Genomic DNA, 20,711 nt, shown 5'->3' with positions numbered 1-20,711 from the left:
AATGTTCATGTCTGTATTTAATATTTTGTATTAATGAATACAACACTTTATCATTGCAAGTTTTCTTATTTTTGTGTGTAGGGACTTTAAGGTGGCAGAAGTCACTGTGTTTTACTTGATTTGGTTTAACTGAACAAATCTTCAAGCACTGACAATGTATAGCATGTTAGTCTGTGGCAGAATGTGTTATAGCACTACACAGATGAGATGGTCTTTCTGTAATTATTAAATGATAAAATGCCAGACTAGGCAGGTTGACAGTTAAGCTGTTCTTCCAATAAAATATTCTCTCTATCAGAATGGATATCAGTAACCATTCAAAACTGAAAAGTTAAGTGTTAAATATAGAATATTAACTTTTAAAACTGATCTTGACATAGTAGATTGGAGCACAGAATTCTGTTTTGACCCTTGGGCAGTACTAGTTCACAGTGAGTAGTCATTGTGTGCTTTTAGCCACTCAAGCTGTCCTAATGTTGTTCAATGAGGAAATCAATCCCCCATGGTGTTAGCAAACCTTCCTTATGTTTTTATCCATTGGAAAATGTTCAGTCATTGGATGGCAATCAAAGAAAGTTCCAGTCACAATTTAAAGCCATTAGATCACTTCTTTCTTGGGGTGTTTAGCTTTGCGATTCATTTAAGTGACCATCTCTTTCGGTGATTCTATCATGGATTGCTTAGGTAATAGGGCTTTGTTCCCTCTATTTCAACAGAGTTGGCTTCATTTAATTGATTTTTTACAGAATGTCATATGCCTTTTGCTGCTAATTTTACTATGTCTCCCCATTTTTATAATGCTGCAGTTGGTTGCCAGTGCATATCAACATTTCGCCTCAAGAAGTGCTTGTTTTCTGCTTCATCACTCCCTGACAAGCAGCCCCATAGACTCTTTGAACCCTTCATTCATTTCACACAGTAGAGATAAAAATGTGTCACAGGAAGATGCTATAGAACTTTCTACAGAATGGAAAACAAAAAATGTGCCCTCACCTTAGAAGAAAATGAGCTAAAAGTAGAGTTTCTTGATTTAATAGACATATTAAGATGAATGAAAGAAATAGACTGCAGAAGGTCAATAAAACCCAAAAGTCAGAGGTTTGATAAAACAAATGAACACAGTAATTAGGACTGTCCATAGAGATCCATGCGATATAACAGAAGTAAACAGGATATATTACTGTGCAGCTAAATTAATAACTGATAAAATTCTACCACAAGAACACAGGGTAGTGAGGGAAAGGAAGGGGAGAAATTGAATACCATCATGGAAGAAGTATAGAATAGAGAAAACTATAAAGCAATTAAGATAAGACGTGTCACTGTTAAAAGAATATAGAAGAGGGAACAGATCAACAAAAATACTAAGAAAGATAGACGTGATAAAGTCAATGCACAGTATTAGAACAGACTAGGATCTATCATACACTATTGCAAATAAACTAAAAATCTCAGCACAGGCGGAAAAACTTAGAAGATATGCAGATAAATATAAAGGAAAAGTACAAAATAAACAATTTATTGATGACCCAAAACATTTTATAGAGAAGCAAGGTAAAAGGAATTGAAAGACCACCCAAAAAAAGAAGAAATAGGTACATTTTGGAGAAGTATCTGTGAAGATGTTGTGGAATATAAAGATGCTAACTGTACAGAAGAAGTAAAAGAAAGAAAAGAAGTTCAAAGGTACAGGATATGAAATGGGATGAAGTAACAGCCAGGGAGATTGAAACAAAGTTAAGAAATGCCTCTAATTGGAAAACCCCAGGCCCGGATACAGTGCCTAAAATTTATTTAAAAGTATTAACATTTTTGCTTGAAGATTTAGCCATGAGTAAGAACTATTTGTATGCGCACCCAAAACAGACACCAACCTGGCTAACAACAGGAAAAAACAATGCTCCTACTTAAGAGTGAACCTGCAAGCTACCCTAAAAAATATAGACCAATAACTAGCCTTTAGACGACATATAAACTATACACGGGAATTGATGCCGACAGAGTTTATAGTCATTTAGAAGAAAACTCAATTATGGCAGTAGACCAAAAGCGCAATAAAAAAAGTCATATGGAACAAAGGATCATTTGTTGTTAAATAAAGTCATAGTGGAGAACTATAAAAAGGGGAAGAATCTTAAGTACGGCATGGATTGACTACAAAAAAGCATTTGAAGGTATCCCACATTCTTGGATAAAGAGTGCTTAAAAATGTGTAAGATACACCCTACACTGATCAACTACATTACAGTGACCATGAAAGAGTGGCAGACTACTTTGCAATTAAGCCATTATAAAGGACAAATTATTATTTCAGGGATAATTCAAAGGGGGACATTCCAGGATGACGCTGCTATTCTGCCTTGTGCTTAATCCATTAAGCTGTCTAAAAAGAACTTGAGCAAGAGGGAGTGTATAAATATTTGGGAATTGATGAAGGATCAGTAGTAAAACATGAACAAATGTGAATAAAACCTAGTAAGGAATACTTTAGAAGACTTAAATGAATCCTGAAAACAGTATTGACATCTAGGAACAAAATCCAAGCTGTAAACCAATTTGTTCTTCCTGTCCTAACTTTCAGTTTTGGACTGATTGACTGGCCTCAAAATGTATTAGATAAATTAGATAGGAAAACAAGAAGGATGCTTCATGCTCACCAAATGATTTATAAAAATCAGTGCATACCAAGATTATACATTCCCCATTCCAAAGGAGGGCTGAGTCTCCTTGAAATTGATTACATGTGTAGATCTGCAATTGTGGGACTCCACACATATCTGCTGATTTCACAAGACCCAAACACAGTGAAAGTTTTGAAACATGAGGAGAATAAATCTAAGATGACTTCTGCTTAATCTAGCAAAAGCATGTCGGTGTCAAGCAGTAATAGAACTCAAACCAGAAGTAGATAAAAATCGGGCAGCAACTGAATGTGCCAGAAAAACAAAAGAAAGAATATAAGGTGAAGGACCAAACGAGAAGGCAAAAAATGTGGAAAATGCATAAATATAGTTGCAAGTGTAGAAAACTTCTGGAAGAACCTCCTGTTGATCAGGAACAAACCCAGGAATGGTCAAATAGAGATGAATTCAAACCAAGAGATGAAAGGTTAATATTGGAGGCCCAAGATACACGCTGGTTTACAAAGTTCATTGAAAATGTGGGAGAAACAGACAAATGTTTTTTATAAAACTGAATTGGAAACGGTTGCAAACCTCATTGCTGGTTGTGACATACTGATGGCTGAAGGACTGTATACTGAAAGGCATAATAATGTGGCAAGACTGTTGCACTGGGGATTGTGCAAACATTATGTTATTGAAGTGGTTGAAAAACACTGGAAACATGAACCACAAAGCATCACAGAAAATTATGAAGTTTGCATCACATGGGATCACCCATTACCAACAGTTCAAAGGATAGATGCTAGAAAACTGGATAACATGGTCCATGAAAAGAAGACAAAGGTAGCATTGATCATTGAGATCATTACACTCAGTGACTACAGTGCCTTGCATACAGAGACACAAAGTCATAAAATATCAGGATTTGTAGGCAGAAACGAGAGCAATGTGGAAGAAAGATACCCAGACAGTTTCAGTAGTAGTAGGAGCAACGATTCTTGTAAAAAAGAATCTACAATTGTATTTGTATGTTATTGATACGTATAACTCCATACGAATTGCAGGAGGAGTCATTACTGGGCACATTGCAGATGCTGCAAAGAGCAGTTCTGGCTAACATCAAAGATTGAAGCAATACTAATTTCATGAACTTGAATCATACTTCGACTTAGGAATGGAGTCCATTCCCTTCATGGTATTAGAAACCCAAAAGACTTGGAGAAATTAAAAAAATGGAGAGACACTCAGTGCTTATTGCTGATCTTAGACATGTCCACTGCTGGATGGACCCTGTAGTTCTGATTTTTCTGAGCTAAGAAAAAGCTTTAATGGCATGGCAGAGCTGAAAGGTGATTATAAACAGAATCATTACTGGCAAGAAGGTCACTGTCACTGTGATTGCAGACAGTATAATGTAATGGTTAATTTAAAGGTTGGATCTGAATTCTATTAGATCTCATGTGCATGCAGTTTTGATTACTGTTAACTTATGTAATTGCTAGTTCTCCCAGATTTGCCTTTAAAGCTAGTACATTTTGAAAGCTATATTGACTAGCCAATGAGATGATTGATTGTTAAGTAAATAATGTTAAGTAATCACCTGGATATTAACAAAAAACTAAAGGATTACTTGTTCTACTTCCTGGTTTTTAGGTGGATACTGCAAGTGAAGTGGAAGAGCTTGAAATTGATACTGTGTCATCAGTCCCAGAGTCAGAGTTTCGTGCACCTGCCAAACTGCAAGTCTTCATTGCACGATACAGGTATAGTGCAAAAATATATTAAATTACTGATTATTTGGGACTGTATTTGGTAGTGCTTTGGTGGGTGAATAGGAGCAAATAATTTGATAATAAATGGCTACTTGAATCTGATGGACTGACCTTTTTTCCTCTCTGCTGTATTTCTGGAAATATATGGTTTAACAAAATATGCAAAAGAATACCTGCTACCACTAGATTAATGCCTAAACACCCAGAAACAAAAATGGTATCAAAAAGGCAGGTGTGAGGCAAAACAACGGCACTATATATCTGGTTCAAACGGTCCATTTAATGAAACAAAACAGGTAAAACGTAAGTGCTTTCACAGTGTAACCCACTGATTCTTCAGATGCATCTACAAAGAACTCAAAAGCTTCCATTTAAATACACCAGTTGTAACTGACACACTAAATACACCAGTTGTAACTGACACACAATTAATTTAATTGGAAAGTTCATTTCTTAAAGGTATATAAAGACATATATATAAAAACACATTTCCTAAAAGTGTGTACATATAAAAACATACAAAAAGCACTTTTTAGTAAAAATATAAAAGTATACAGATAAATAATATATGAAAGTGTAGTATTAATAAACCTAATAATCCTTTTGTAAAGAACAGATGTAAATACATAAAAAAATAGGGTAAATGCTATTTCCTAAGTGGTCTTTTTATTTGGCAAGGCTCTTGGGAGCAACTTTTACAATGTTTTGAATATCTTAATCAATCATCTGTGTTTTTAAAATTCACTGTGAAGCATTCTATAAAAAGTATAGATTTCCTGGGCGTAACTATTAATATTACAGAAGAAGGTAGGGTAACTACAGAAATTTATAGAAAAGAATGTTACAGGAACTCTTACCTATACAGGACTAGTATGCACCCACAACATATATTCGATAATGTAGTGAGAGGTCAAGGGATGAGATTATCAAGATTATGAGTTGAACAGAAAGATTTTGAAGAGGAAATGCTGCTCCTAGAACAGAGATTTACTCAGAGAAGATATCATAAAGCTAAGGTCAATGTAATATTGAATCAAGTTAGAGATTGTAGAGCCAAAAAAGGCAGACCATATGTTTCACAAATGACAAGAGGGAGATGGACAGCTAGTCACTTATAGAAAATGTAGAAGGAATAAGGGATGGCATAGAATGCCAGTTAAATATGCCCATAATGTACAAGTAGTTACTAACATATAAAAAAGATACTGGTCTGTATTAGCAGCAGACCCAGAAATTAGAAAAGTGGTGGGTGCTCAACCTTCTTTCATTTTTAAAAACATGACTAACATAAAAAGGATGTTATGTTACCCCAATAGCACTACAAGAGAACCAAGTAAGGGGGTAATACCATGCAATAGCTGTAATTTTAGTCCACACATAGAAGTGTTGAAACAGTTCCTTCATCCAGATTTAAAAAAAGACCTTTTGGTTTATTGCGGAAGGGACATGTGATACTGAGCATTTGGTTTACCTAGCTTACTGTGAGACCTGCATGGCTTGCTATGTAGGTAAAACAGAAAGTTTAAGTACAGAATTAGGGAACACTTATATGACATACAGAAACAAGTTTCGACAAATGCATTAGCCAGGCATGTCATGAATACCTCTGTCTTACACACTTTTGAATTTTATATGGTAGAAAATACTAAGATTACGAATAGGTTAGGGGACATTAGGAACAGGACTGAAGTAAATGACACTAAATGGATACTTAGATTAAGAGCTGATGTAGGTAAGGGGCTTAATGACAACGTTCCTATGAAACCAGTCCTGCAAGCTAAACCACTTAGGAAATAGCATTTACCCTAATTTTTTATGTATTTATATCTGTTCTTTATGAAAGGATTATTAGGTTTATCAGTAGTACATTTTCATATATAATTTATCTGTATATTTTTATATTTTTACTAAAAAGCAATTTTTGTATGTTTTTATATGTGCACACTTTTAGGAAATGTGTTTTTATATATATGTCTTTATATACCTTTAAGAAATTAACTTTCCAGTTAAATTAATTGGGTGTCAGTTACAACTGGTGTATTTAAATGAAAGCTTTTGAGTTCTTTGTAGATACGTTTGAAGAAGCAGTGGGTTACACTGTGAAAGTGCTTACGTTTTATCTTTTTTGTTTTATTAAATGGACTGTTTGAACCAGCTGTATAGTGCCGTTGTTTTGCCTCACACATTTTTACCTTTTGGAAATATATGGTTTGTTTGACCCATTCAATTTATTCATTCTCTACCAAAATTTTTATTTGTATGTCTTCTGCATTCTTGGTGACTGTTACAGGAATGTACCATATTTTATGTTTTACTTTCTCAGAATTTAATGTATCGAGTTCTCAAGTCATGGCTCTTATCATGCTCCTTAAAATGCATTTTTTTAGACAGTATTTCAAAAAGATCTTTATTTCAGGTCATTTAATAGGTAGTCTCTGTGTACAACTCTTGTCACTTTGTGAGTCTGTTTGTGGAAGGAGTAGTACATTATTTTCTTCTAAAGTTTTCTCATATAGTAAAACATGTCTGGAAAGAAAATCACAGCAACCCCTGTTCTGGAAGAAATATTTGATGGTAGTGATTCCATTTATGAGACTAATAATGAGTCACACTTAGTTTCACCAATATAGACCACTAGTGAGGGAGTGCACACCATACATAAAACACCCCACATATTTCACATGATCCAGTATTATCTTTTCCATCCAACTTCAACCTGTGGGTTACTGGATCTGTCTCTGATTTGACAACAGCAATTTCAGAGTTTTCAGCCCAAGAGTTCTGTCTCCTCAACCCATAATACCCTGCTCTCCTCGTCTATCCACAGATCTTGTTTGCTGCCAACAAGAGTGGAAAATGGTCCTTTGTGTTTCCCTTTGTTGTATTCTTTGTATGATGGCAGTAGCCTGTTTTTTTTTGTATATATCTCCTGTACCCTAGTTTAGATTTAGTGTTAACTGTAAGTGTTAGATTGGTAGGTTAGAGGTTGTTTTTTTCCTGTGTGTTTTTCTGGGCAGGCATGTCTGCACTTTTCTTTCTGACAAAAGTGTGTGTGTGTGTGTGTGTGTGTGTGTGTGTGTGTGTGTGTGTGTGTGTGTGTGTATGTATGTGTGTGTATGTATGTGTATATATATATATATATATATATATATATATATATATATATATATATATATATATATATATATGCACACACACACACACACACATATATATATATATATATATATATATATATATATATATATATATGTGCACACACACGCGCACATACACAGGGTGTAGGTATATTTAGGTATATAGATCATTTTTCTATGTTATAGTGTGTTTAGGTAGCGTTTCATAATTCAGTGGTATGTTTCAGTGTGATTTTTTTGGTATTGCTTATTACTTGTAGTGTAGGTGCTAATTATGGAAAAGGAAATGTCTGGGTTTAAAAAGTGTGTGGCTTGTGGGCACAAATTGCCTCCAAAAGATGCATGCAGTTGCTATGGGTATTGTCTGGGCACTGCTTATCTAAAGATAGACTGCTCAGCCTGTGTGAAGTTTGGCTCCTGACCAGTCAACAAACATCAGGCCAAGCTAGTATTAAAGGAAGTGCTCTCACTTTCAGCCACTCCTTCATCTTCTCCTCCTTCTAATGAGTTTCAAGAAGAGGGAAAAAGAGCAGTCATGTGATAAGAACCCAAAGTCACGTTCCAATTAAGTGGTGAGACTGCAAATGTTCCTCCTTGTCTACTGAGGGACAGCCAAAGCTGATGGTTCACTTACATTTGGCATATCCAGCTCTGGTTCTATCTGTTTGACCCGGATCACTGTACTGCTGGTGTCAGAAACATGCAAGTCTCCCACCCTCAGCATCCCCAGTCCCATTCTAGTGAAGGACTCCTTAGCTTTGGTGTGCAGGTTGCACATCCCTTTCCCACCCATCACACCAACAGAGTAGTACCTTTCCCACCCATCACACCAGCAGAGTAGTACCCCATATTCATTCCCCTTCCCCATCCTGGATTTGAGCTTTCCCTGTTTAGCTTCATTCCTCAGCTCTGACCCCAGGAAGGAAGTCTTCCAAGCCATCGTTGTTGGCATCTTCTGCATGGTCCGTTAGTTAAGTTTGGAGCCTTAAGCCATCAAACTTGAACCAGTTTTTTTTTTTTTTTTTTTTTTTGCAGATCCGGATATAATTAGGAATCCTCCCAGCCCCCTTGGTGCCATTGCCTGAAGTGTTGGCTCTGACCACTGTTTTTCCTAACCTGATCCCTTTGGATTGGGAGTTTACAGGTCTGGCCATGCTGCCACCCCCCCCTGTCTGCTCTGATGGCTTGACCACCTCCGGCACAGAGTCCTTCCTTGGCATTCTTGTTGGAGTTGAGTATGCCTTAGAGGTGAGGGCTCAGGGCCACTGCTCCAAGGCCAGGGTGACTGTCTAGGTTTCAGAGTCATCCTTTTTGCTGAGGGCTTCCACACAAGACAGTTTAGCTCCAGTGTTGGAGCAGGTCAGATCTGCATTGGATACTGGTGCTGATCCGGGGACTGCCACTTTTGGTCTTACAGCTTTGGCTTTTGATGCTGTTGAGAGAATCTTCTCCCGTTCAAAGAGGGATGTTTTGGCAACAACATCAGATCCTTCTTTTTCCTGTGTTTTTGGACCTGCAGATTTCCTCCAGCTGTTTTTGGGACATCTCTCCCCTTTGAGTCCCAGGTTTCTCCTGCATCCACTGCCTCTTTCCTTATAAATTTTCTTCCAATTCTCCATGCTGAGCACAGTAAGAGTAAGTGCAAAAGGAAGCATTTGGATTCTTTTGATGAATCACTCACCAAGAGCACTGACTTCAATGAAGGGGAGAGCTTCCTCAACCCCCCGTGATGATGCCTCTTTTGGAGACATTTTGAAATTGTTGAAATAGCATGGGAGATGGACCAAAGAGGCTCTTTCCCCAGTGTCACTGTTTCTGGAGGCATTTGGTACAGGCTCATCCACGTCATGGGTGGTTCCTCCCTTTTGGATCTCCTTAAAGACGTGGTGTGATTGAGGAATTGAGGGGAACCCAATGTGGTGGAACTAATCTCTAAGAAATCGGATAACATTTTGGCACCTCCTAAGGACAAACCCCATTGGAGTAAGCTTTCAGTAGTTGACAGTGTCGTGGTTGCAGCTGCCAATAAAAAAGATATCGCTGAAGAGAATTCATCAATTCATTTGCCCAACAGAGAGTCTCAGGCTCTGCACCACCTGGGAAAGCACATGTATGGTTCAACCACCTTCTTACTGCATATGCTGAACTACCTCATTAATTTGACAAAGACTTCAGTGAGACTTGGTGTCTGAAGTGTCAAACGTTGTGAAGACTCAGCAGTCCCCAGAGACATACAAGACTCTATAGGCTCATTTGCCAACAGTGCGGTCTGTCACAACCATCTCCATGAGACTGTTGTCCAGCGTGGCTGATGATGCATCTTGCACAGCAGGCATCGGCATCCTCATGTACTTCCATTCCTGAATGCATTTGTGCAATTTTGTAGACTGCTTTAAGGCATCCTTCATCAATGCTCGATTTGAAGGTTCTTCCTTTTTTGAACCAAAAGTCAAAGAGATGTTCGCTAGGAGTGAGAAGGACAGAAAGACTCTGTCTACCATTGAAGAACACTTTGCCACCCTCCACAATCCTACTCCAGGAATCCGAATGGGAGCAAGCATCTCTTCTGTCATAAAGCACAACAGCCTTTTCAGGACACTCTTGGAGAAGTCCCACCCTCCCATGACAGAGGGGATAACCATAATGGATGCTGCCAGTGTGGCAGAAGCAGTCCACAGAACCAAGACTTCCGGAAGGCCTTTTCAGTATTCCTGAATGGTTGCCTGACTGCCATGTTCTGGAGGCAGTTGGGTGTCGTTTGGTTGTCCACCCAAAAGCTTGGCATGCCATCACCTCAGACTCATAAATTGTGAGGGTTGTGTCCAGAGACTGTACAATTCCCTTTTTTATTTCCCAAAGGAGTCCCAAAAATCTGTTCCAAATGTGTCACCTTGGCAGAGAGGGATGCAGCAGACGAGATTCAAAAACAGATAGCCAACCAAGTCATCCAAGAGGTCCCACCAGACTAGCGAGGATCTGAGATCTATTCCTCATTCATTTTAGCAACAAAGAACAGGGATCTCAGACTAGTTCTGGATCTTGTTAAACTGAACCATTTCATTAAGCAAACCAAATTCCAGAGTCTAGCCTCCTTCTTCTGGGCTAGGTAGAACTCAAGGATGCCTGCCATCACATAAATATAGAGAGGCACTCTGGGAGATTCCTGCACTTTTGGCTGGGGGTCAGTAATTACCAATTTTGACCTCTCCTTTAGTCTCACCACATCTTCCCAGGAGTTCACCAGATGTATGGATTAGTGGCAGTGTGTCTCAGGCTGCAAGGGTTCCAGGTCTTTCCATTCCAGGGCGATTGACTCATCACCACTTCCATGAAAGCATTTCTCAACAAGGCTCGAGATGCTTTACTCCAGTTGTGTCTGTTCTTGGGCATTACATTAAATCAAAAAAAGCCCATCTTGGAACCATTGCATGTATTGGAATGCATAGACTTCCACCACTCAGCCAGACTTCTGGTATCCAAACTAAAACTTTTCTTTGCCTGAAGTTGTCTCACATTGGTCATACTGCCAGTCCTTCTGCAGCTGCTGTTTTCTTGATTTTTTTTTGTTTGGCAGCATCTGGCTTACCTTGTTCCTTTAGCAAGATTCCATGAGAGTGTTACAGTGGACTTTAGCAGTCCAGTGATCTTATCTTACTCATCCCATGTACTTCTTAGTGGTTCTGACAACTATCTGTTGCTATTACATTTGATGGTGGTTGGACACATTGCTGGTCACATCAGGGTTGACCTTTTGTTCTTCCCCATCCCCAGGACATGGTCACGATGGATGCTTCCCTTCTGAGGTGAAGGGGGACATTATGAAGGGAAGACTGTCTGTGACACCTGGTTGAGGTTTGAGGCCAGTTTTCAAATCATGTCTTGGAAATGAGGGCAGTTCTCCTAGCATTGCAGGCCTTTCAGGACCTCCTCCCTAAGCGTGTGACTGCCATCCAAACAACAGCTCTGTGACTTAGTATCTGAACAAGCTAGGGGATCCCAGTTCTATCCCCTGTGTTGAGAGGCCATAAGGATTTGGCAGTGGGTGAAGTCCTTTCAGCAGTTTCTGATTGCAGTGCTCATCCTTGAGAAATTCAGCATTCCAGTGGACAGTTTGAGCAGGAACATCTTCATGAGTGGTCCCTGAATCCAAAGGTAGAAGCTCAGATTTTCATCTGCTGGGGCAATTTCTGTTGCTGTCTTTTTGCTCCTCTCTCCTGATGGACAATCACCAAGGAATGCTCTTCTGTTTTCTTAGCTCCTGGGTCTTCTGTACGCTTATCCCCCAATGCCTGTGATAATCCAGTTCCTTCAGAAAGCAGAGTGATGGTTATCCTCTTTGCCCTGTTCTGGCTGTGACAAGTTTGGCTCCCCTTTTTTGGGCTCACCTACATCACCCTCCCTGGATGTTGGATCTGATTTCCCATCCAGCAGAGACATCTCTTCTAAACCTCCACTCCCTCAAACTGACCGCATAGTTTCTCCAATTCTGATGATGTCCAGAATTATTCATATACTTTCATCATTCCAGAACCCATCTGCTAGGAAGGTGTATGCCTATAAGTGGAAATGTTTCTCTATTTGGGCCTCTTCTGCAGGCCTTTATCCCTTTTTTGGCCCCTTTGGATGCCATCCTGGACTTTTTGGCTGGTCATTTTCATTCTGGTTTGAGTTATTCTATCAGAAAATTACAACTGGCTGTCATTTCCAATTTCCGTATTGGCAGAGATAATATGCTTTTGATGTCTCTTAAGTTATCTAAAGCTTTCCTGAGGGGCATCTTTTTGTTACTGTTTGAGATCCAGTACTTCCATGGGATCTTCCTCTGATGCTGCAAGTGCTTGCTAGATTTCCTTTTGAAACTTCAGCTGTGATATCCTTAAAGTTGTTGTCATGGAAGACTCTCTTGTGGCTGTTACTTCTGATAGAAGGGTATCTGAGATTCAAGCACTATCCTCTGTACCTCCTTACTTGATTTATTTCTTAAGTACAGAGTTAATATCAGGACAAATTCTTTCTTTTTACCCAAACTCACTTTGAAATCTACTTTGAACCAACCGATTCACTTACCAGTCTTATTTCCAGGTGTTAGTAACAATATTTGCTTCATTGTTTGGATGTGTATAGACAATTCAGATTCTGTTTGGCTAGAACTAAAAGCTTTAGAAAATATGACTAACGATGTGTTTACTTTTGTAAGTCTAGGCTTGAAAAGGCCTATCCAAGTGGCTGTCCAACTATGTCTCATTTGTGTACTCTTTGAAGGGAATGTCCTTACTAGTGAAAACTAGAGGTCATTTGAATGGAGCAGTGGATATTTTCACTGCCTTTTGTCTGACAGGAATCTGTTGATTGTGCAGCAGCTACTTGATCTAACACATTACAAACTGGATGTTCAGTCTATGTCAAGAGCTTCATTTGGTTCTGGCATTTTGCAGAATCTTGTCTACTAGGGCCTACCTGGATTTTTCTCAAGCTGCAGACTCTGTCCCACAGGATAAAGCTGGATGGAAAAGACTACATTGGATACAAAAGTTATGTACTTACCAAAATGATAGTTCCTTGTTGTCTTCTACCATCCATTCAACCATTCCTCCTTCCATACCCCCTCCAAATTGTCATGGTGGTAAAGTGCTCCTGGTTGGTCTTACTTAATTGTTTATTAGCTGGTGTGTAGGAGTCCTTGTCTATCACCCCATTTACCTGTTGTCTTTCTTATTAATGTTGTTTAGAGCTGATATTATCTTAGGGGGTTGTTAGAAGCAAACTCGATCTGAGGAAAGAAGAGAACAGGATATTATGCATAAAGGAGATGGAGCTTTCAGGCTAAAGTCTATGAAATGGTCAATGTCAAATCTGACAACTCATAGGTTGAACTGGAGACAACACGGATCTATCATTATGGTAACTACATAAATTTTGTTTACGTTCAGTCTTACCATAAAGTTATGTGCATTACATTACACATGTATTCCACCATCTGTGGAGATATTAAACAAAGCTACGAGTTTTACATTTGTAACACACAAATATCTGGAAAAACTGGTAACAAAGAACCCAAAGGCTACTGCATGTTATTGTATACCCATGATGCATAAAAGTATATTTAAAAGCCTGGACAGCCTAGTATATCAGGTCTTCAAGGTTTGATAGTAGTCTTTATCACAAGGTTTTCATTAGGTTTTGCAGTTACCATCATGCATCAGAGAAAACTGTGACATTGTACAAAAAAACGGTGGCATGTTCTCAAATGACTGCTACTCAGTAGACTCTGATGTTAAGAATTTTTTTCCCCATCAAGATGGGTTAGAGGGAGTTTTGTCTTTCTTAGGAAATAATCTAAAGTGCTACTATATTGCTGACCTGATTTATTTTACAGGCAACTATTAAGTATATTGTCTAATTCTTGTGCATCTGTGGGTACTTTCTACCACTTTGGACAATGACAGTGGGTCTGAATTTGTCCCCTTGATGCACATTTTTGAAAGAAAATATATTTACCTCTTTAGACATGAAACATCACACATATCAACTTATTTTATATACACAGATGATTTAATTTTTATTTTAGGGAATATTTCTGACTTTTAAAAGTTTTTTAGTGACACTTAAAAAAACAGATGTGGGTTGGAGATTTCTTGCATTATAGATAATGAAATTTCCTACTTTGTGGTATTGTTCGTCTTGGAAAAATGGTAACTTATAAATTGCACAGAAAACAGTGTCCCAAAATGTTTTAAATAGTAGCATTGACTATCCTAAGAAGTTATAACAGTCCTTACCATATAGTTACTTCATAGGGACTATGGACATATGCTCCAAGAAAGATGACTTTGAGTTTAGGCTTAAGTCCATTTGTAAATTATTGCAGAAGGGATATACTGTATCTACTTTAAAAATGCTCTGCGTAAGCTACAGGATGAAGATGCAGTGGTGGCACATTTTCTATTGAATTATAAGTTTCATCATCTGACACCATTTGAAGATACTAATAATTTGTCCACACCAGTTTGTGTGTTCACCTTTCTTAACTGTTTTAGGCCAGATAGTTTTGAAGCATTGAATTCTATCTCTGGCATAGAAGCCTTAATTACAGTCCAGACAACCTGACTTTGAACAGAGTCATGGGCAGTAGGCAAGCTTGGTAAGGGAGGATGGAAGTGAAGAGCTGATGCCAACTTTCCCATCCTGGAGAAGCTAGAGGTGGTTCCAGTCAGCTCATCGCCTTCATGGAAGCAGAGGCTTTCATGGCAGTGAAAAAAACAGAGATGTAGGCTGGGCATTCTCAAGCTGACAGTGGCAGCCCTCATTAGCATGTGGTTGGAAGCATGCATACACATAGGGAGGTAATAGAAGACCCCTTTGTGATACCAGATCTCATCTCAACCACCAGGCAAGAGAGTAGTATCTCATATGGAAACATCCTTACCACTGAGATACTGTGGAGGGTAGAAACTACCTCCATAACTTCTAGTGTGATGACCCCTTCATTTACCTCTATCTTTCTTGAGACTTCCTAGTAGTGGAGGAATGTATGGCTTGAAGAAAGAGGAGGCTTGATGATCAATAGGCATGGAGAGGTGAATACAGAAAATAAGTTTTGAAATGCTGGGCCAGTATTGGCATATTCATAGATCTACAGACTTTTTTTTTTTTTTTACCAATAGTACAAAGCTGTAGTCAGAGTTTACCTTACTTACTGATACACAGTCATTTTAGGATCGAATTTCCTATAGTATAATTAAGGGTAAGCTGGCATGTGGTAAATGCTCAGTTTGCCACTATTATTATTCTGGGACATATGTGTAAAACTAGGGACATAATTTTACAGTGGGACAAAGTGTAACATGAAATAATGAAGAAGCTGTGTTATGATTCACTGTACATGACCAGTGTTTTTTATTGGTGAAACTAAGTCTTGTGAAAATTAGGATGCTTTAAGATGTTGCAGATACTTGATATGAGAAATTAAGCAGCTGTTTTGTTGAGACATTTTATTGAACCCTGTAATGACATTGGTAACTTTAGTTTTATGATACTTGATCATATTACAGGAAATGATAGAGGTAAAGGTAAGGTTCATAGGTAGGTACCAGGCTATCGGCCCAAGGGCCTAAGTAAACCTAGCCAACAAGGTTCCCTGGCTTACGCCACCCAAGAAAGTTATTTTCCTGTGCCCCTGTCGAGCAGATCCACCGAAGTGATCCCCGGGGAGTATTTCCTATTTTCCATCCACTTATCAAGACTTTTTTTGAAGAGTGCTAATGAGGAATTTTGCTTGACATAGAAGGGTATCTTGTTCCAGAGTATGGGAAGTCTATGGGACAGGGATCTGTCCCTCCAGCATATCCTGCTTATTGTGGTGACAAAGTTTAGGTCCCTAGAGCGTGTAGCTCAGAGGGATTGGGATTTCTTTAGATACAGCATGTCCAACAGCTCTGGGTTTGACATAGCTTTATATGTTAGGCAGAGATCACCTCAGAGTAGGCGATATGCTACGGAGTAAAGCTGGAGTTTTTTGAGATGGTCATTGTAGAGCATCTGTTTGAGGCCAGCAATCCTCTTTGTGAAGTACTTCTGTGGCCTTTCCAGCTGCTGAGGCTGTCTTGTGAGGTACATTCCAAAAGGGGCCTTGTACTCTATAAGGGGTCTAATGAGTGTCGAGTAGAAGGGAACAATGGCCTCTCTTTTCCTAGATGAGAAGAACCCTTTTGTGATGGGGTGTGCCATGTATTTCCTGACTACTGTGGTGATGTGATTATCAAAGGAGAGACTACTGTCCACCTAGGCCCCCAGGTCTCATCACACATTCGGCGTTAAGTAGACTGCTGACTATGTGGTAGTTCATGGGTACAGAGTTTTTACCAAAGGAGATGACAATGCAGTTTTTGGCATTGAGCTTGAGGCCATGGCTGTGACACCAGGCATCTGTCTCAGTGAGGCCCTTCTGTAGGATGTCTACATCATTTGGGGACTAAACTATGGCTCCTAGTTTGCAGTCATCTGCAAACTTATTAGCCAAAGGCCTTCTGTGTTAGCCTGTACTTCAGAGAAGTAGATACCAAACAGGAGAGGTCCCAGGACTGAATCCTGTGGTACTCCACTTGTCACTGGTTTGAAGTCACATTTGAAGTCGGCAACCTTTACAGTGTGGGTTCTGTCAGTGAGCCAATTGGCAACCCATCTTGTGATGTAGGGATTTATACCTAGTTTAGTGAGCTTAGCTGTAATTCCAGAATGGGGGATAGTGTCGAAAGCCTTGGCGAGGTCAAGATAGGCTGTATGAACCACCTTACCCACGTGTACAGCTTTGGCAACTGCCTCAAAGAAGTCGATTAGGTTCAGGAGGCATGATCTGCCTTTCACAAACCAGAACTGGGTGGGGTCCAAAGTTTGGAGGTTACCAGTGTCTTTGTTTATGAGTTCTATGATACATTCCATGGCCTTACAGACCAGGCTCATCAGGCTAATAGGGCTATAGTTCCCGGGATCAGTGGTGGCTCCCCCTTCGTGGAGTGAGATAACTGTTGCTGTGTGCCATTCAGTGGGAGCAAAGCCTGATGTGAGACTGTGATTGAACATGGTGCTTAGGCTGGGAGCCAGTTCGTTCTGAAGTTCATGTAAAACGCAGCCTGGGATGTTGTCCAGTCCCATGGATACTGTGTTTTTGGCTTTAGAGAGTGCAGCTTTTACCTGCGTAGTTGTGATTACAGGGACTCTGAATTCTTCCTGTATAGATATGGGCCCTTTAGGGGGTGAGAGGGAGGTAAAGTTAACATGGAACCTATCTGCCAGGACGTTGGCAATATCAGTTGGTTCTGTAATTTTCATGCCATTGTGCTGTAACTCAGAGCAGATCTGGGTGTTGCTATTGAGATTCTTGACATAGCTATAGAATGCTTTGTGGTTGTCCCTAGAATCAGTAGCGATTTTGTTTTCATAGCTAACTTTGGAGGATCTTATAAGGGATCTCAGCTTCTTACTGAGGCTGACCAGGGAACTCCGCCACTCATGAGATTTTACTGTCTTTTGCAACCATTTCTTCCTTCTGTTGTAGAGTTTGTTTATGGCAGGGGACCGCCAGATTGGCTTCCTTTTTTTGGAGGATAGCATGTTGGTTTTGTTTGGGATAGCACGATCCATGCACTCGTGTAAGTGCTTATAGAGTGCATTTCTGCAGGATTCAGCAGTCGTAACTGAATTGTCCATCTGCATGGGTGTCATGACGTTTGCCACTTCTGTCTTAAGCAGCATGAAGTTGGCTTTGGAGAAATTATTTACCATGATTTCCTTAATGGGGAGTGGGGGCGGGATGTGGATATCTAGGATGATTAGCTTATGGTCGGATCTGACCAATGAGAAGCTGACTTCAGGTGTAAAACACCGGTCACTCATGTTGGTAATGACTAGGTCTAGGATATTGTTGCCCCTGGTGGGGGTGTGGATAAGTTGATCCAGGGCATTGGAATTTATGAATTCCAGAAAGCGTCGAGTAAAGGAGTTGGTACATAAGTAGTTTTCCTAGTTAGTGGTGGGGTAGTTGAAATCGCCCATTATTAGGGTGTTTGGTTGAACCCTAATATTTTCAAGTATATCAAGAAAAGAGGAGTGGGAATCCTGGTGGGGGTTCTGTAGCAAGCTGCAATTTGGATTGCAGTTTTTCCCAGAGTTAGTTGCACTTGGATAACCTTGGATGCATTATGATGAGCAACTAGCCTGGAGGTATGGATATCCTTAATGAATATGGACACACCTCCGCCTTTGGTGTTCCGATCCAGGTTAGGTGGCTTTAAAGTGTGGTATGAGTTATAGCCTGGTAATGCAGGGGTGCTCTCTGGACCCTTGTACCAGGTTTCAGTCATTGCACAGATATTGATGTTCTCCATTTTAAGGAGTGTCTCGAGGGAGTGCATTTTGAGGTTTAGAGTTCTAGTATTGAGTAACATTACCCTCAGTTTTTGCTTGCCTGTTCTTGTTATGGTGGTGAATTTGTCATTTGAACCTTGCCTAAAAAAGGCACTATAGGGGCAACAAGAACCTTAGCCAGTATCCAGAGTCCCAGGGTGACAGGTGCAGGCCATCGCTGGCAAAGCATCATGGTCTGTCGACCATGTCATCCCAGGCAGACAGATACTGGATCCCCTTAGAATGACACCAGAAGCTTAGCCAATTGTTGAAGTCAATCATTTTGTCCTTGTACTGCGGTATCTTTCTGAGAGATGGCAGGATGCTACTCAGGGCTAAGGTCATACCTGCCTGGGCTACAAGATCAGAGAGCTCTTCCATGTCTCTTTTCATGTTATGGTGGTGAATTTGTCATTTGAACCTTGCCTAAAAAAGGCACTATAGGGGCAGCAAGAACCTTAGCCAGTATCCAGAGTCCCAGGGTGACAGGTGCAGGCCATCGCTGGCAAAGCATCATGGTCTGTCGACCATGTCATCCCAGGCAGACAGATACTGGATCCCCTTAGAATGACACCAGAAACTTAGACAATTGTTGAAGTCAATCATTTTGTCCTTGTACTGCGGTATCTTTCTGGGCGATGGCAGGATGCTACTCAGGGCTAAGGTCATACCTGCCTGGGCTACAAGATCAGAGAGTTCTTCCATGTCTCTTTTCATGTAGTCCAGGGAGGTACATCTCGGGTCATTCACAGCAACATGGACAATGACAGAGTCATATTTGTACTTGTGGTGTGACCTGAGTGCATGGGTTATGTGGCGGATCCTGGCACCCGACAGGCAGCTGACAGTAACCTTCTCCTTGTTTAGCCTGGTGAGTGGAACATCAGTGTGTCTGACTATAGAGTCACCTATGCCTAGTGTGTTGGATACATTGTTTTGCCTTATGGGCTGTGGTTGAGTGGCACACTGAGTCTCTGGGCTATGTGTCATTTGGGTTGAGCCTCCAGAAATGTTTTTGTGTTTCTATGTGTTGATTTTGGTGGTGTAGGTTTAGTGGGACTATGTGATGAGTGTGGTGTGGTGCAAGTGTTTATCTTCTCTTCTTGACTGTCAAGTTCAGTCTTGGTTGGAGAGAGCTTTACCTCCACTTTGGCTAGATAAGTGCATCTCTCACAGGTTGTGGTGTTAGGTGGTAGGAGGAGAGGGTTGTCTGTGTACATGAGGCAATTGCTTCATCGCCCCAAGATGCCCAGATTCATCAGATAGACGGAAGAGAACACTGGGAGCTGACCCTTGGACATGCCTGAATAAAAAAATACTTTCCTCTTGACAAGTGAGGAAAGTGAGTATAAGAGCTTTTTTTCTCTAAGCAAGTGAGGAAATAAGTACAAAAACTGTTTTCATCTAGGTAAAGAGGAAGGTTGAATGCTGTAGTAATTTGTAGCTTATTTAGTGCTAACAAGTTCTGAACAAGTGCTGAGCATGAATAAGAAACTTCAAGTGCTAAAACTAAGAATCTGTACCTGGATTTTGTGGTAGATAGGCTACCTAGTGCTTATTACTCCCACTGATAAGCTAGAATGCTTTCCTCCAACACAGAAAGGCTTGGAGGGCTCAGAAGCTTACAAACAGTCCTGGATACAGCAAATCTGTAACTGGACTAGACTAGTTACAGGAAAGGTGGGAAACAAGCACAAACGCGGGCTTTTAAACCAGAAGGTTGAAAGAGATGGAAAAACTGCCCAAACGGCCAATAAACTACAATTTCTGGGCCAGAAACCACTCTTGTGGTAGATAGGGCTACCTAGTGCTTACCACTCCCACTGATAAGCTAGAAGGCTTCCCACCAACACAAAAAGGCTTGGGGGGCTCAGAAGCTTACAAACAGTCCTGGATATTGCAAATCTGTATCTGGACTAGACTAGTTACAGGAAAGATGGGAAACAAGTGCAAACACAGGCTTTTAAACCGGAAATTTGAAAGAGATGGAATAACTACCAAACCGCCAATAAACTAAAATTTCTGGGCCAGAAACCACTCTTGTGGTAGATAGGCTGCCTAGTGCTTATAACTCCCACTGATAGGCTAGAAGGCTTCCCTCCAACACAGAAAGACTTGGGGGGGGGTTCAGAATCTTACAAACAGTCCTGGATACAGCAAATCTGTATCTGGACTAGACTAGTTACAGGAAAGGTGGGAAACAAGCACAAACGCGGGCTTTTAAACCAGAAGGTTGAAAGAGATGGAAAAACTGCCCAAACAACCAATAAACTACA

General features: G+C 40.2%; 1 protein-coding gene across 1 annotated transcript in view; it reads left to right on the top strand.

Moving 5' to 3' along the window:
* LOC122787927 (peripheral-type benzodiazepine receptor-associated protein 1-like) overlaps nt 1–20,711 on the top strand; it is a 1,795,954-nt gene that overhangs the window by 780,145 nt on the left and 995,098 nt on the right. The window contains exon 13 of the mRNA XM_044054852.1: nt 4,278–4,387. Coding sequence (XP_043910787.1) covers nt 4,278–4,387 — 110 coding nt within the window. The remainder of the gene's footprint in view (nt 1–4,277; nt 4,388–20,711) is intronic.

This window comes from Protopterus annectens, chromosome 13.part0 (genome assembly GCF_019279795.1).
Source record: "Protopterus annectens isolate FY-2018-M chromosome 13.part0, PAN1.0, whole genome shotgun sequence".
NCBI lineage: Eukaryota > Metazoa > Chordata > Ceratodontiformes > Protopteridae > Protopterus > Protopterus annectens.
Note: the sequence above shows the minus strand (reverse complement) of the source record. Positions and strands in the feature narration are given on the sequence as shown.